At 33.9% G+C, this 15,462-nt stretch overlaps 1 protein-coding gene across 2 annotated transcripts in view; it reads left to right on the forward strand.

The window, feature by feature from the left end:
• The window catches only part of ITGAV (integrin subunit alpha V), a 106,467-nt gene extending 91,970 nt beyond the window's left edge, over positions 1–14,497 (forward strand). For both annotated transcript variants that reach the window (XM_077154383.1, XM_077154382.1), the window contains exons 24-30: positions 920–1,025; positions 2,212–2,370; positions 3,104–3,211; positions 9,497–9,610; positions 9,704–9,811; positions 10,345–10,467; positions 10,832–14,497. In XM_077154383.1, coding sequence (XP_077010498.1) covers positions 920–1,025; positions 2,212–2,370; positions 3,104–3,211; positions 9,497–9,610; positions 9,704–9,811; positions 10,345–10,467; positions 10,832–10,927 — 814 coding nt within the window. In that variant the 3' untranslated portion in view covers positions 10,928–14,497. The remainder of the gene's footprint in view (positions 1–919; positions 1,026–2,211; positions 2,371–3,103; positions 3,212–9,496; positions 9,611–9,703; positions 9,812–10,344; positions 10,468–10,831) is intronic.
• The last annotated feature ends 965 nt before the right edge of the window (positions 14,498–15,462 follow it).

Below are 15,462 nucleotides of genomic sequence, written 5' to 3' on the forward strand. Positions count from 1 at the left end.
AAGATCATGATTGCTTTTTTTTTTTAGTTGTGAAAAATAACACATACAAAATAGCAATAAATTTCCAAATAAATTTTAGCAAGTAGTTATATAACAGATTTTAAAGTTTGGTATGGGTTACAGGTCCATGATTTTTCATTTTTTCTTTTAGCTGCTCCATTTACAGAAGACCAAAAGAAATATTAATATATTGAGTCAGCAGTCATATTCATTTATTAAAGCCCATCTTCTCTATTATATTCTTCCTTCTCTCTTTTTTTCTTTTTTGTGAAAAATAACATATATACAAAAACAATAAATTTCAAAGTACATCGCAACAATTAGTTATAGAACAAATTTTAGAGTTTGGTATGGGTTACAACTCCACAATTTTAGGTTTTTATTTCTAGCTGCTCTAAGGTACTGGAGCCTAAAAGAAAAATCAATATACTGATTTAGCAGTCATACACATTTGTTAAACCCAAACTTCTCTGAATTATTCCACCATCACCTTTGATCATGATTGCTTTTAAAGTAACTCTTGGGTCATAGTTTCTTTCAAGCAGTGGACATGCCATGTTTAGTGGTGGTTTTTCTAGGGCTGTAGCTTTTACAGAAAGAAGGGGGTCTTAAATGTGTTCTAAAGTTCCACATATTTACTGGTGAACCTACGGGAAAGAACCAAACATGAACAGCAGGTACAAAGTAAGTTTTTCAAAGTTTATCATAAGTAGACTTATCAGTTCATATTTTACATGTATGTAGCTTTTAATAAAGAGTAGCTTCTGTGAAACACACACATACATGCCTAGTTTTTTCTTTTAAATGCATGGCTTTTTATTAGTTCTGAGTTTATTAATTTTAATACAGGGTACTTTTGAAAATAAACTGACTATGTCATTTTGATATTCATGGTAGGTTTTCTTTGGTCATTGTTTAGAGTCTCAAGTCCTGATCATATCTTTCTTCCAATTCCAAATTGGGAGCACAAGGAGAACCCTGAGACTGAAGAAGACGTTGGGCCAGTTGTTCAGCACATCTATGAGGTTTGCAGCTGTTGGATATAATGAAACCCAGTTAGAGAAGCCAACAGAGAAGAATAAGCTAGCCTAATTAAAAAAAAATTTCCATGTTGTTTTTTTCCCCCTTTATGTAATAAACTTCATTTTTAGTGAAGTTTTAGGTTTATAGAAAAATTTGCACAGAAAGTACAGAGTTCCTATATACCCCCCTACAACACATAGTTTCCCCTGTTATTAACATCTTGCTTTTAATTGATAAACCAGTATTGATGCAGTATTAGTAGCTAAAATCCATAGTTTACATTTGAATTTACTCTTGTATGTTCAGTTATGTTTTTTTTTAGTACTATATGGTGGGGTCACATTTCATTATTTTTCCATGTGAGTATCCGTTATCGCAGCACTGTCTGTGGATTTTGTTTGTTTTGCTTGCTTCCTTGTTTTTTTGGGAAGTGCATGGACCGGAAATTGAACCCAGGTCTCCCACATGGCAGGCAAGAATTCTACCACTGAGCTATGCTTGCACCCCCCAGTTCTGTGGTCTTTTAACAAATATGTAATGTTGTGTATCCGCCATTATAGTAGCACAGAGAATAGTTTTACAACCCTAAAAATACCTTGTGCTTCACCTACGCATCCCCTCCCCTCACCCTCCTGTGACATCCATTGATCTTTTTTACTCTCTCTTTAGTTTTGCCTTTTCCATAATATCATAGTTTTTGTATAAACTCTGCATACTTTATTTACCAGAGATTTCTTTGAATTTTGTCCCTATTCATAAGTTCATTTTTATTATTCAAGTGGCTTCAAGTAGTTAAAGATAGTAACTTATATAAATTGTTTAAGACTAGTTAGTGCCACGTGGACGTTTTGCAGTTCTGGCTAAAATTTGAATATTCCATAGCAGATAATCCAAATTTTGTTTCTGTTGGAAGAACATTTGATTTGCCCATCTTTTATCAATAATGTTTAAATATTTTTTCCCTCTTGTTTATCTTTTCATTTTGACCCATATTAGCCTTTTTTTAAGAGACAGATGTTAAGTTAGATCTCTTTTGCATAATAATGGTCATGTAATATTTGATTAACTGTGGAAATATATTGCTACCCAAAGTTTGCTGCTTATATATGATTCCCATAAATTGTTGTAGGGGAAGGATTATGCAATAGATTTTTCCCTGAGGTATTTATAATTTCTTTTCCTCATTAGCTAAGAAACAATGGTCCAAGTTCATTCAGCAAGGCAATGCTAAATCTCCAGTGGCCCTACAAATATAACAATAACACTTTGTTGTACATACTTCAGTATGATATTGATGGGCCAATGAACTGCACTTCAGATATGGAGATTAACCCTTTGAGAATTAAGGTAATGTGCTTAGTAACAACTCTTTGTTTTGATGATTTTTATTGCTTTTCTTTCTAAACCTGTAAAGCAAAGGTATGAAATCAAAACTGTTTTAATACAAAAACTCACTCAGCAGAAACATTTTAGATTGTAGCTAGTATACTAAGGATAAGATTATTTGTATAACAAGTAAGAATTAATTTGCTAGTCCTAGTGAACCAAAGATTTATGTAATGTTTAATGAGTCTCAGGAAGTATTCTAAGTGACTCCATCTGGCCTGAACTCCATTTCATCATCGTATATCCAGTGTATAATATTGCATCGAGTGTTTTGTTGTTGGAATTTCTGTCTTTGGGATAAGATAAAACATTTAACTCCTAACTCTCTTGACTTACCTGACCCCAAAAAATGTCATATATAATTACTTTTGGATATATCATCTCCATTCTGGCACATGCATTTGATTAGAAAGCTATTGCACAATAATGACTAAGGAAAGTTGAGAAAATGAAACAAAAATATTCATAATTGACACTCATCTGAGCTGTGAAATTTCAGCCCATTTGCGTCATCAGTTTCCCTTCCAAGGGGAAAATATCCTGGCTGGGCAGTGTCACTTCTTTCTATATGTTAAGGACTCTAAAAATCTTATTTTTATTCACTATTTTTAATCATGACTTTGTCTAAATGTCAATGTGAAATGTTTTCCATTATTAATATTTACTCCAATTTTATTAATGCCACCCTACCTAGATCTCAACTTCACAGACAAGTGAAAAGAATGACACTGTTAATGGGCAGGGTGAGCGGAACCATCTCATCACCAAGCGGGATCTCAGTGAAGGAGATGTTCACACTTTGGTAAGTGCCACTTCAATTAGACACTTTAAACATTTTAAAAATATGTGATTATAGGACTGATGCCAAAGAACATATTTCAAAAATAACAACAGCTGTTCTCAAAGGAACTACATATATTTTTATACCATTTAATCCTCTTACTTTCCTTGTTCCTTGTCACATTAACCCCATATTTTTTCCAAATGATTTGTCCTTTAGATTGTTCATATTAATACTTTATGTTCCAACTTGTTTTTCTTTTTGCTTCCCTTTAACTGACTTATTGAACTCACACTAATCTTTGGGGGTTTTGTGCAATACTACAGTAAAAAGCCCAGAGACCTCAATTAAAATATATTGGTAGAATTATTAGAATTATGATGAACTTTTGTTGAATCAGTCTGTGGAGTGAGTATGATGTTACAAAGGTGGCTTATCATATAAGCTTTTGAAATTTAACATATCTGCAAACAATCACCTACCATGGAACCTGGCATATATATTTTTTTATGTTCAGTAGCAATCATCAGTGGCTTTTACATACCATTACTATTCCTTTTTAAGATCCTTTTCTTAACTTTTAAGCTCTGGAGTACTCCAGGACTCAGATCTCAGATTTCTTCTCTCTTCCAGCAGTACTCATTCATTAGATTTGCCTTACCCAATATGGTAGACACTTGAACACCTTTCAAATGTTCAGTAGTCACATATGGCTAGTGGCTACCATATTAATATAAATATATAGTATTTCCTTCATTACAGAAAGTTCTGTTGACACTGCTTTGCTAGATGATCTCATTCAGTCTCATGGCTGTCAATACCATCTTTGTATGGGTAACTGATTTATATTCCCAACTTGATTCTTGGTGTTAAACTCTAGACTCCATTCTCCATGTGCCTTGGTAGACAATTCCTCTGAATATCTAATAGGAATCTCAGACTTAATCCCAAACACATGCCTTTGAGTTCTCCTAACCCTGCTCTTCTCATACTGTTCCGTATTTTATTAAATAATCAAGTCTTTTCTCTGTTCAAAACTTGGGCATTATGCTTCACTCCTTTCTCAAACTTCATATTCCATATGTCAGTAAATCCTATGAATTTAACTTTCAAAATATTGAGAACCTTTCCTTCCCACCAGCTCTACCACTCTTATCACCTAACCCAGGCCACCTTCCTTTCTCACTTGGACTTTCGCCAAGTCCTATGGTTCCTCAAACTATTTTTATTTATTATTTCAGTTTATTCATTGTACAGCAGTCAGAGTGATCCTTTTAATTATAGATCAGGTCTTCAGGTCATTGCAGTGGCTTCTCATTTAACTCAGAGAAAAATCCATAGCCTGTAGTGACTTTCAAGCCCTCCCTACCACTCTACTCTCATTTCCTCTCCTTACCTACGTCACTCTTGCCAATCTGGCCACTCTGCTTTTCCTTAAATAGCTGCAAACTTGTTTCTGCCTCTGTGCCTTTGAAAATTGCTCTCCCGTCTGTTTGGAATTACCAGAGAGAATGTCTCTGACCAACCTATATAAAATAAAAATTATCTTCTATCCCCATACCACTTTTGATCCTGCATACTCTATCTTCCTACAGGATTATATATGTATTTAATTGCATATAATTCATTTACCATATAATTCACACATTTGAAGTGTACAGTTTAGGGTGTTTAGTGTATTCACAATGTTGCATAACCATTACCACTATCAGTTTCAAGAACATTGTTATCACATCTTACCTTTAAGCAGTCACTTCCCATTTTTCTCCTTTTCCCTCATCTACTCTCTGTTCTTATGGTCATTTGTCTGTTCTGGACATTTCATACAGATTGATCATCTAATATTTGACCTTTTGTGTATGACTTCTTCCACTTAGCATAATATTTTCAAAATTCATATAACATAGCATGTATCAGTACTTCATTCCTTTCCATGGCTGAACAGTATTCTATTGTATAAATATATACCACATTTTGTTTATCTCCATTCATCAGTTGGTGGACATTTGGGTTGTTTGCACCTGTTAGCCATTAGGAACATTCATATACAAGGTGTTTCTGTTTTGTTTTGTTTTTTGAATACCTGTTTTCAGTTCTTTGGGGTACATACCTAAGAGTGGAATTGCTGGGTCCTTTAATAATTTTATGTTTAATTTTTGAGGATCCATCAAACTCTTTTTCAGAGTGCCTGCACCATTTTATATTCCCAGTAAAGAGTATAAGAGTTCTGATTTCTCCATAATTAGAGAGCCTGTCATTTTCCTTCTGTGTGTGTCTGTGTGATTACAGCCATCCTAGTGGGTGTGAAGTTATCTTTCATTCTAATTCATTGCATTTCCCTAATGACAAATGATGTTGAGCATCTTGGCATGTAATTGGCCATTTATATATCTTCTCTAGAGAAACATCTATTCAGATCCTTTGTTCATTTTAAAATTGGGTTTGTCTTTTTGTTAAGATCTAAGCATTAGTTATATATCCTAGATTCTAGATCCTTATCAAATATATGATTTGCAAATATTTTCTCTCTGTTTTGTGCGTTCTTTTTAAAATTTTGATGGAGTCCTTTAATCCGTTTTTTTGTTGTTGCTTGTGCTTCTGATGTCATATTTAAGAAGACTGTAAAGAATCTGCTTCCTAAAACATTAGTAGTAGTCTCCCAGGAGCACTCTGAAGCAGAGATTTGTATATAGGACGTTCAGTGTGGAGTAAGAGTGAGGGAAGCAGGAATGAGCAAAGAGAAATGGAATTGTGGTGTCACTTCTACAATGATCTCAACTGACCTTACCGAGAGCACTGGAGCTGGGATGACCTTCTACATCCATTATCTATTAGATGCTGGTTGTATCCAGAGAAGGAGTAAATTTAGAGGAGGTAACTATTTTCAGGGAGGCAGTTCTCTGATGGGACCCAGATATGAACTCTCAGCAGCCAATAGCCCCAGGAGCTGGGGAATGATTTCCAAAGTCCTGAAAGGGAAGTGGGGGTGGGAGTGGGGTAGTTAGGAGGGCTAGGCAGCATGCTACATCCGCTACAGTAAACAAAGCACCCATATAGCTTGATATGTTATGACAAATGTATTTCAGTCTGTTTACTTTTTTCCCTTCTACTTACTCCTCCTCCCAAAACCCTTCAATATAAGTTTTATGAAAGCAGGGACTTTTTTTTTTTTAGTTAACGACTCTATCTCCAGAATCTAGAACAGTGCCTGGGGCCCAGTAGATATTTGTGTAATGAATTGATTGAGCACATATTTGTTCAATGAGTGAGTATAAAAGGTCAAAGAGAATTTAAAAGCTAGTTATTTAGTCCACCCTACCATTCAGTGAATCCTACAAAATAGGTCTGATGTACTGTTATCTGATATCTGCTTATTTACTTCCAGTGATAGAGACTTTATTCTAAAACTAGACAACCTATTCTGTTGTTAGATTGCTTGGAGAATTATTCATATATACATATTTAACTTTTTTATTGTATGATATAACATCTACAAAGCAAATAAATAAAAAAGCAACAGTTTTCAAATCATTTTTCAACAAATAGTTACAGGACAGATCCCAGAGTTTGTCGTGGGCTACCGTATGATCCTCTCAGATTTTTCCTTCTAGCTGCTCCAGAATATAGGAGGTTAGAAGCCTTAAATATTTTTTTACCATCACAATCAACTTCTTTTCCCTCTTTTCTTGTGAAAAATAACATGTATACAAAGAAGCAATAAATTTCAACACACAGCACCACAATTAGTTGTAGAACATATTTCAGAGTTTGACATGGGTTACAATTCTACAATTTTAGGTTTTTACTTCTAGTTACTTTAAGTATTCATTTATTTTTAATAGTATAGAATTGAAATGCATTACCCTACATTACTAGATTGGTTGGTTTGGGTCCATCATATCAGCGTTTTGAGAACTTGTAAAACCTTGATTTTTTTTTTAATGTATTGATTTTCATTTTATGGTTTTGCTGTTTTCAAATTTGATAAAGCTACCATGGTTTAATAGAAAGAGCACAGGCTCCTTTGGGGTCAGATATCTCTGGATCTGACCTCACTCCTCCAAAAACTTTTTTTGCTCATCTCCCTGAACCTTAATTTTGTCATCAAATAGTGGTATCATTTAAGAAATAGCATTGCTGTGAGATGTATGTATATAACTTGTCTGGTGCAGCTTGACTGCTATTTGAAGGTGGTAAATATTTGTTTCCTTTGGCTGCCTGTTTTCAGGATACTGATAAAAGCACTGAGTATGACAGAGACCATCAGTAAGTGACCTTATTCCAACAGGCCAGACACGGACCAGTTATTTAACAGCCATTAAAAATAAACTGTTTCTTTGTACACAGAGATATTGTGATCTGCTTTTCATGTCTTACTAAGATCGTGTTCTGGGTTTGCTAAAGAATGTTGGGGTTAGGCAGTCTATTCTCCTGCAACACATGTAGTAATAAACTCTTACTCTCTTGGAAACCCCGGTGTCTCAGGAATTGGTAATTGTGTATGTTGGGCAGAAAAACTGACAGCCTTTGTCTGGTAACAATTTGGTGACACAGATGGGGTGAACGCCTGAATCTCTGGAGCCCCAGCAAAGCAGACTGCATATCTCTACTAGAGTCCAAAATGAATTGGAGACATAGTCTGTGAATGAAGGAGAATCACCAGGAGTCCAGGCACAAGAAGCAGGTCCAACACATTCAAAGTAAAAATTTGTCTCCCAGATCCTCCCCTGAGAAGGGTGTTGCCCAAAGCATCGTTTACCTGAAAACTGAAGATCTGAAGTCAAGCCTATAGATGACTTCAGACCTGGTCAGCAGTGTTAAATACCTCCTCATGAGAGACATGAATACAGAATGACCCAATTAGACTGTTTTCAAATTTTAGAAACTGCAATAACAGAAGCTTATGGTTTAATATGTTCATGGACCATAATGTTATCAGACTTCCATCTGACAGCCTGACATGATTTTTGAATTAGAATCTCCAAGCTTGTCCCTATAAACTGTCTGTTTCACAGATATTCCCTGGTTTGATTCACAACAGAGTTCTAAATGCAATTTTGATCCCAGCAAATTTTTACTATCAGCCAGTGAGACAAGTTAGATGGGAGGGTCCTCAGGTCAGTGACAATCATCTGCTCTTTCTCAAGATTGCCATAACAAGGTACCACAAATGGAGTAACTTAGAGCAAGTCAAAATTGATATCTTACTGTATTGGGGGCCAGAAGACTGACATCATGCTGTTGGCGGGACCATGCTTCCCTGAAGCCTATAAGAGAGCACCCTTCCTTGTCTCTCTCCTTCACGTGGATCCTAGTATTTCTTGTCTTTTGACAAGTCCAATCTAAGCCTCTGAATTCAAGTTACAGTGTTTCCTCTGTATCAGTGTCTCTATTTCTTCTCTTGTTTGAATAGTGACACCAGACATATTAAATGTGATCATTATGTTCTGGTGTCAGTTCAGCCAAATGATGATGTTCAGATGTTTCATTTGTTAAATACTTGTCTGACTGTTGCTGCAAGGATATTTCATGGCTTTTTAATAAATTGGAAGGTTGGTGTTTTAAATCTTCAGTCATTTAATTGTAACTGTGGCTCATTGTATCTGTGATCAACTAAGGCGTATCTCCCACCAATTAGATAATGCAATCATGTGAAGAACAGAGATTTTTTTCACTGCTTCCTCAACCAGTGAGCCTCTCCTGTGGGATTCATTGAGACACTTCATTCGAATTTCCAGATTCAAAGCCTGCCCTATGGATTTTGGGCTCTTCCATATCATATTTACAGATATCTTTGGTTTGTTCTCTTTCTCTAGAGAATACTGCCTAATATATTGGTTTAAGGCTTACTATAAATTAGTATATCACCTAAACTTGAAATTAAATAAATATCTAGAAATTACTAACTTAAGCAAATTAAAGAATGGTAGCTCAAAAGTGTATAAAAATTATGTAATTCATCAAAGTAATGTGGAGTTGAATAATAAATTAAATTTGAAGAGGAAAAAAAAAGAATGTTGAGTTCTGGCCTTAAAAATGAATATTATAGTATTAATGCTTTTATCTGTCTGCCATAAATCACATTAAAATTAACCTCTTCATAAAACAAAAAGCATTCATAGTCTCAACTAGTGTCCTGTTCATTTTAAGCACTAGCTCAGTAAGACAGAAAAATCTGGATCCTCACTCTAAATTCCTTTGACCTTCCCATAAAAATAATAAAATACTTATTTTTTATTTTGAAATTAAGTTTGAAGAGATGATAGAATGACCTTTTCCTGAAAGTAAGATCATTTGTTTTGGCAGGGTTGTGGAATCGCTGAGTGTTTGAAGATTGTCTGCCAGCTTGGGCGCCTGGACCGAGGAAAGAGTGCAATCTTGTATGTAAAGTCTCTACTGTGGACTGAGACCTTTATGAATGTAAGTGGACAGTGGCAGCATTAAGCAAACTCACCCAAAGAGATAAAAAAGGCCTGGCATCTAGGAAAACATCTCATTGTTATTTCCGTGCAGAAGGAAAACCAGAATCACTCATATTCTCTGAAGTCATCAGCTTCATTTAATGTCATAGAGTTTCCTTATAAGAATCTTCCAATTGAGGATCTCTTCAACTCTACATTAGTAAGTCGTTTCTTTGGAGAAATGGAATAACTTCACCCAGTCCAAATGCTTTAGGTGTTTTGTTTTTGTTTTAAATAATGTCAGTGTAACTATTTTGATCTTTAAACATTGAAAATTTGATAGGATTATAACCTGGTTTAATGTTCTTACTTCCCTACTCCAAAATTATAAAGCCAGACCTTTCGTTTTAGCAACTCGTCCTATGTAAAAAGTTTCTTAGTATATACTAAAATTAAAGAAGTTAACTATAAAAAGTTGAAAGTATTTTGAAGAGCTTTAATTTGAGGATTAAAAATTAGGTCAAAATATCATAAACTGGTTTGGGTTATTTAAACATCAGTCAGGAGTTAACATGTCGGGAGTTGTCGTGTGTGGGCATGCTATCGATACCAAATATGTGAACACTAAATGATCTTATCAAAGAAAGGGAAATCACATGAATACCATTAAAATACAGTATAGTAGGAATGCACATGTTTATTGCAGAAGTTAGTGAACTATTTTTAAAACTCAGAAACTTTTTCCTTCAACAGGTTACCACTGATGTCACCTGGGGCATTCAGCCAGCACCCATGCCCGTACCTGTGTGGGTAATCATTTTAGCAGTGCTAGCAGGATTGTTGTTACTGGCTGTTTTGGTATTTGTAATGTACAGAGTAAGTAATGGACCTAGGAAGGGAGGGGCAAAGGAATTGAATGAAGGGCAGGAGGGAGGGAAAGAAATAAGGGTAGAGAAAAGGAAAGGGAGGGAAGAAGGGCACCTTATAACATTGGTACATGATGAGTATTACTGTTACTTGAAGGAAGAGAAGTTTTGTTGTTTTCTTTCTTTCTTTTTTTTTAACATGGGCAGGCACCCGGAATTGAACCCGGGTCTCCAGCATGGCAGGTGAGAACTCTGCCTGCTGAGCCACATGGCCCGCCCGGGAAGAGAAGTTTTATTAAGTGCCATTTATTCTCAAAAATACTTTTAACACTCTTCACTGATATTGGTGATGTTGGTTTTTCTTCAACTGATAGATGGGCTTTTTCAAACGTGTCCGACCACCCCAGGAGGAACAAGAAAGAGAACAGCTTCAACCACATGAAAATGGCGAAGGAAACTCGGAAACTTAACTGTGATTTTCAATTTGTGCTACATCCTGACCTATTAGAATTACCAGCTTCATTGTAGATTTAAATGTCCTGCATGAAGAATAAAGTCTGAAGACTGTACCACCGATGATGCCCATTTGTCAAACTAAAAAAGTTCAGACGTGCATTTAATGCACATATGCTGATTTATGTTTTTAGTTGTTTAAATAATAAAATTTCAAGTTATAGTTTTTATTCAATGTACATAAGACAGGTAGTGCCTGATTTACTACTTTATATAAGATGGAAACCTCTTACAAGTATCGTCTCTGATTTAGTATGTTGAATTTTGTTGTTTTAAAGCAATTCAAATTTAAACCTTAGCATCACCATCTTTTGTACAGGTACTTAATGTCAATACACATTACACTACAGTTGACTCTTCATGCTACTAAAAACTGTATGGATGCATGAACTTAGATTTTAATATCATCTACATAGTAGACCTTTAAAAAAAATGATCCACCAAAATTCTTTTCCTCTGATAACAAAGGTACAGTATTTTATTTTAATTTTAAATGGGTACATGTTATTACAGTTGTATTTATGTTTAATCCACAATTTATTTTATTACATTTTAATTTGTAAAGTTTAATTTCTAGGTTAAATCCTCATGCTAAAAATTAGTTTTATAATAAAAAATGTTTATGTTGTGTAGTGGTTTCATTTCGGTTAAACATCATGACGTTTAAAGCCATATGGGTTGGAAAGCATTCCCAAAGTACATTTATTCCATTGTTTAAAAGTCTGGCGATTTAATTACTTTTTAAAAAGAAAGTATTTTGTAGTTTGTTGTTCTTTGATATAGTTGCTTATTTGTAGTATATTCTTAGATTATTGAAGATTTTTTTGTTGGGATTAATTTATTTTTCCTATATATGTATGTTTCGTTATATTTCCAAAACTGTTACTGAGGACAGGCCAAGATCAATGAGGAATTTTTACAACTTAAGGAAACCAGACCTTCACACCCTACCCCATGAGAAATGCCTGAAATCATAACTCTTAAGGTAGCTCACTGGTTTACTTCTAGTAATAGCCTGATGCTACTCACATGAATATTACCTCAATTTAAGCAGGGTCATGTGCTAAAGCAGTATCAGCTATCAAACTGACTTAAAAGGTATTTTTATAAGCAACTCAAGTTACTGAAAATCTTGTAATGCTTTTTTTAGATTTGTTCACATAAATTACTTTTCTAGGATATTTCATAAAAGTGCAGAGTTGGAAAACTGTAATTTTAGACCCCTTTAGGGTGGTGACTGTTTTAGAGGAATGTGTAATTTATTCACAAATCCTAAAGGCCTGGGGATAACTATCAATTATACTTATTTTTGTGCAATTACGTCATATTTTGCATTGGAAATTGAGAGCCTAAGAGCTTTTTGACTGTTGTCCTCATTAGGCTTTAATAAATATGTTCCTTAAATAATTGGCTATTCTGTGTTTTTAAAAATAATTGAAATTTATCTTGCCATATTTTATAATTCCTTATACAAATGCCTAAGCTAATCTTGAGAATATCCTCATAAAGTAGAAGCACATTTATGTGAGTTTTATAAGTTAGAACACTGACAAAACTCTATATCAGTGAATTTCAAAATTTATAGGTTTTGGAGTATAGATTTTATATTAGCAGTATAAAAGATCTTTGTCATATACAATACATATTTTTATTACCAGTAAATCTTCAAAAATTTAAGAAAAAATATTTTTACTCTGTAGCCAAATATTGTATGCTACCAGCTAGCCACTAAGTTGGACTAAAACAACTTTCATCTTATCTGATTTCCCACCTAAAAGCAGTCATTCTTGAAAATATGTATTGAGTAGAAATTCACCTCAGATAAAAATGTTAGTACCTTCTTTTGCACAATCTACTCATTTTGTGGTCTCCATCTCAAGAAATAGTCTTGTATTCAGACTATTGGAAACGGACATAATATTTTCAGTTGTCTTTCTAAAATACAATTTTGGACAAATAGTATGGACTGTTTTTCAGAAATTAAAAATGTATATTACCATAGAAGTAGGGTAGGAGTATAATCTGAAAGCCAACTCTGAAGAAAATATTTGGGGACTATGTTGGGAATCTTTTTACCCCAAAGTAGTATGTGGATGTATTTGATTAAAATATCAAATAATAGTCCTATGAAAAAACATGTATTTTAATATCTAAACATTTTAAATTCTGCTGTTTGTGATTTATTAAAAGTTAAAGTCCATTTTAAATTTTTATAATCTGATTCAGTTTTTTAAAAACATGTGAGCTGGACAGTATTAAAAGCTTTTGTTATTGATAAGAAATACTCATATTGATATTGATTTTTTAATAGGGGAATTTATTTCAGAATTATATTTTGAGAAATATTTGGGTCAGAATCATTCTTTCCTTTTTCTTCCCTTTACTTTTCTCTTATGAAATTATTGCAGTTTTTATCATTCTTATTAAATCTGCAATGATTCTGAAGTATGAAACAATCAAAATATTACTGTCACAATTCTCCCTATTATGAAACTATTCTTAATAAATTATTGCTAACACCTATTTCTTTAAAGAGAAAATCCAAGTATCAGTAAAAGAAACTATACTGGCTTCTTTCAGAGGGCTCTGGAAGATTTTGACAGTGACTCATGGCCCTAAGAGAGAGATTTATGTGGCAGACACATCGTGTGTGATAAATCACCTGGTTTTTGTAATACAAACAGAATTTGTAAGTTGATAGACATCCCTGCGTTGCAGAATGTAGGGCACACAGCCTGGTGGAAAAGAATAAGTGATTCTTGTAATACTTTTGGGTGGCTATTGCCTATTTTAGTGTTGCTTTGTACTCTTAGATATCTTGTATATATAGTAGTTTTATAAGAAAAAAATGGAAAATTTGAAAATCAAATATCGAATCTAAAAGGGTAAATGAAATGACTTAATATTCTGCTTTGGAGAATATGCCTTTTAACTAAGGCTAGTTTAAAAGATTAACCTGTGGTCGTGTAGCAAGCAATATTTGCTTGCATTTCATTGTAATTTCTGATATTTCATGTGAACTTCTTGGGAGAGGTACTGAATCTTTGATTTTTGTGGTCAGTGTTCTCAAGTGCAATATAACAATGTAACCAAATTTAGTTAATTTCAGTCATTATTAATGTAGTAAGTCTAGTCTAAACAGATTTATTAGCTTTTTTGATAATGTAAGGGAGTAATTCTGTTGTGGATATGCAAATAAGTTACTTACCCTTCAGAGATCCATTCTGTATTTTCAATCAGACTGTTCATGAGCTATTCTCTACCAGTTTGGAAACACTTTCAAATATCTTGATGAAACTTGGAAACTGTATATATCAAATTAATTTGATACTAAGTAACATAGAAAGTAATTTTCTTTGTTTAGCTTCTCTTGTGAATCACCCACATTGGGTGACACATAAAATCAGTGTGTTCTAAAATTTGTCATTTGCTAACTTATTTTGAGTTGGTGAAAACTAGTACGCTGTCCTGTTTAGTTTCCAGTATGTAATTTGTGACTGTACAATAAACTTGATCATCTGGTGCCACTTTTGTGTATGACTTTATATTTTCCTTGTGTGATGTTGTTTTGTTTTGTTTTTAATCATGTTAGCTAGCATTAATGCACTAAAAGGACAACCTCAAAGACACACTTCCCTAAAAGTCTAGAATCTTGAGTGCTAGTTTTGGAAGAAAGGAAACACAAAAAGATCAAAAGTAACCTAGTATTAAAATATATCCTCAGAAAGGTAAATATGTATTTGCCTGAAATATAACAATACTTGATTTCTAAACAAAGTTAATTATTATAAATTTCATTACACTGACTTTTAGTAAACCTAATCTAAGTGTAGATTTATTAGTATTTTTGTTAGTGGGAGGGAGTGCTTCTGCTGGGGATATACAAGTGAAGTTGCCACAAAGGTCTATTCTACATTTTAATTGAGGCTTTACACAATTCATAGAGTAAATATCTGTTTAAAGAAAGCATAAGGCTTTTCAAAGATTATTTTATAACTTTTTACCAACAGTTTGCTAAATTATAGTATCTTTTTGAGTAAGCTGTCACAAATTGTCTTTCACCTCAGTCCACTTTATTCAGAGAAGGCTCTTACTCTCAAAAGTGAGACTCCTTTGTTGACAACCATACCAATTTTAGTTCTAAATACAATATAAAATTGGTGCTGTTATTCATGGATAAATATTGTGGAAACCTATTTTTATTCATGAGAATTTTGAAATAAAGTATTTATTTATACAAAGGCTAATGGCTTGCATTCCATTGGAATAGAAAGTGGTTCTATTTACATTGTTAAAAGAAGAACAGCTAGTTCATTACCAGCAATCTGTAAAAGTTATGATATCGGGCAAGATGGTGACTTAGGTGTGGAATTTAGTTCTTCCTCCAGAGCAGCTAGTAAATAGCCAGGAACAGTACAGAACAATTGCTGGGGCCACATCAGTGACCAGGCACAGAATGTACACTAGTTTGGACCAAGTGGAATGACTGAGA

Source organism: Tamandua tetradactyla, chromosome 3 (genome assembly GCF_023851605.1).
Source record: "Tamandua tetradactyla isolate mTamTet1 chromosome 3, mTamTet1.pri, whole genome shotgun sequence".
Lineage (NCBI taxonomy): Eukaryota > Metazoa > Chordata > Mammalia > Pilosa > Myrmecophagidae > Tamandua > Tamandua tetradactyla.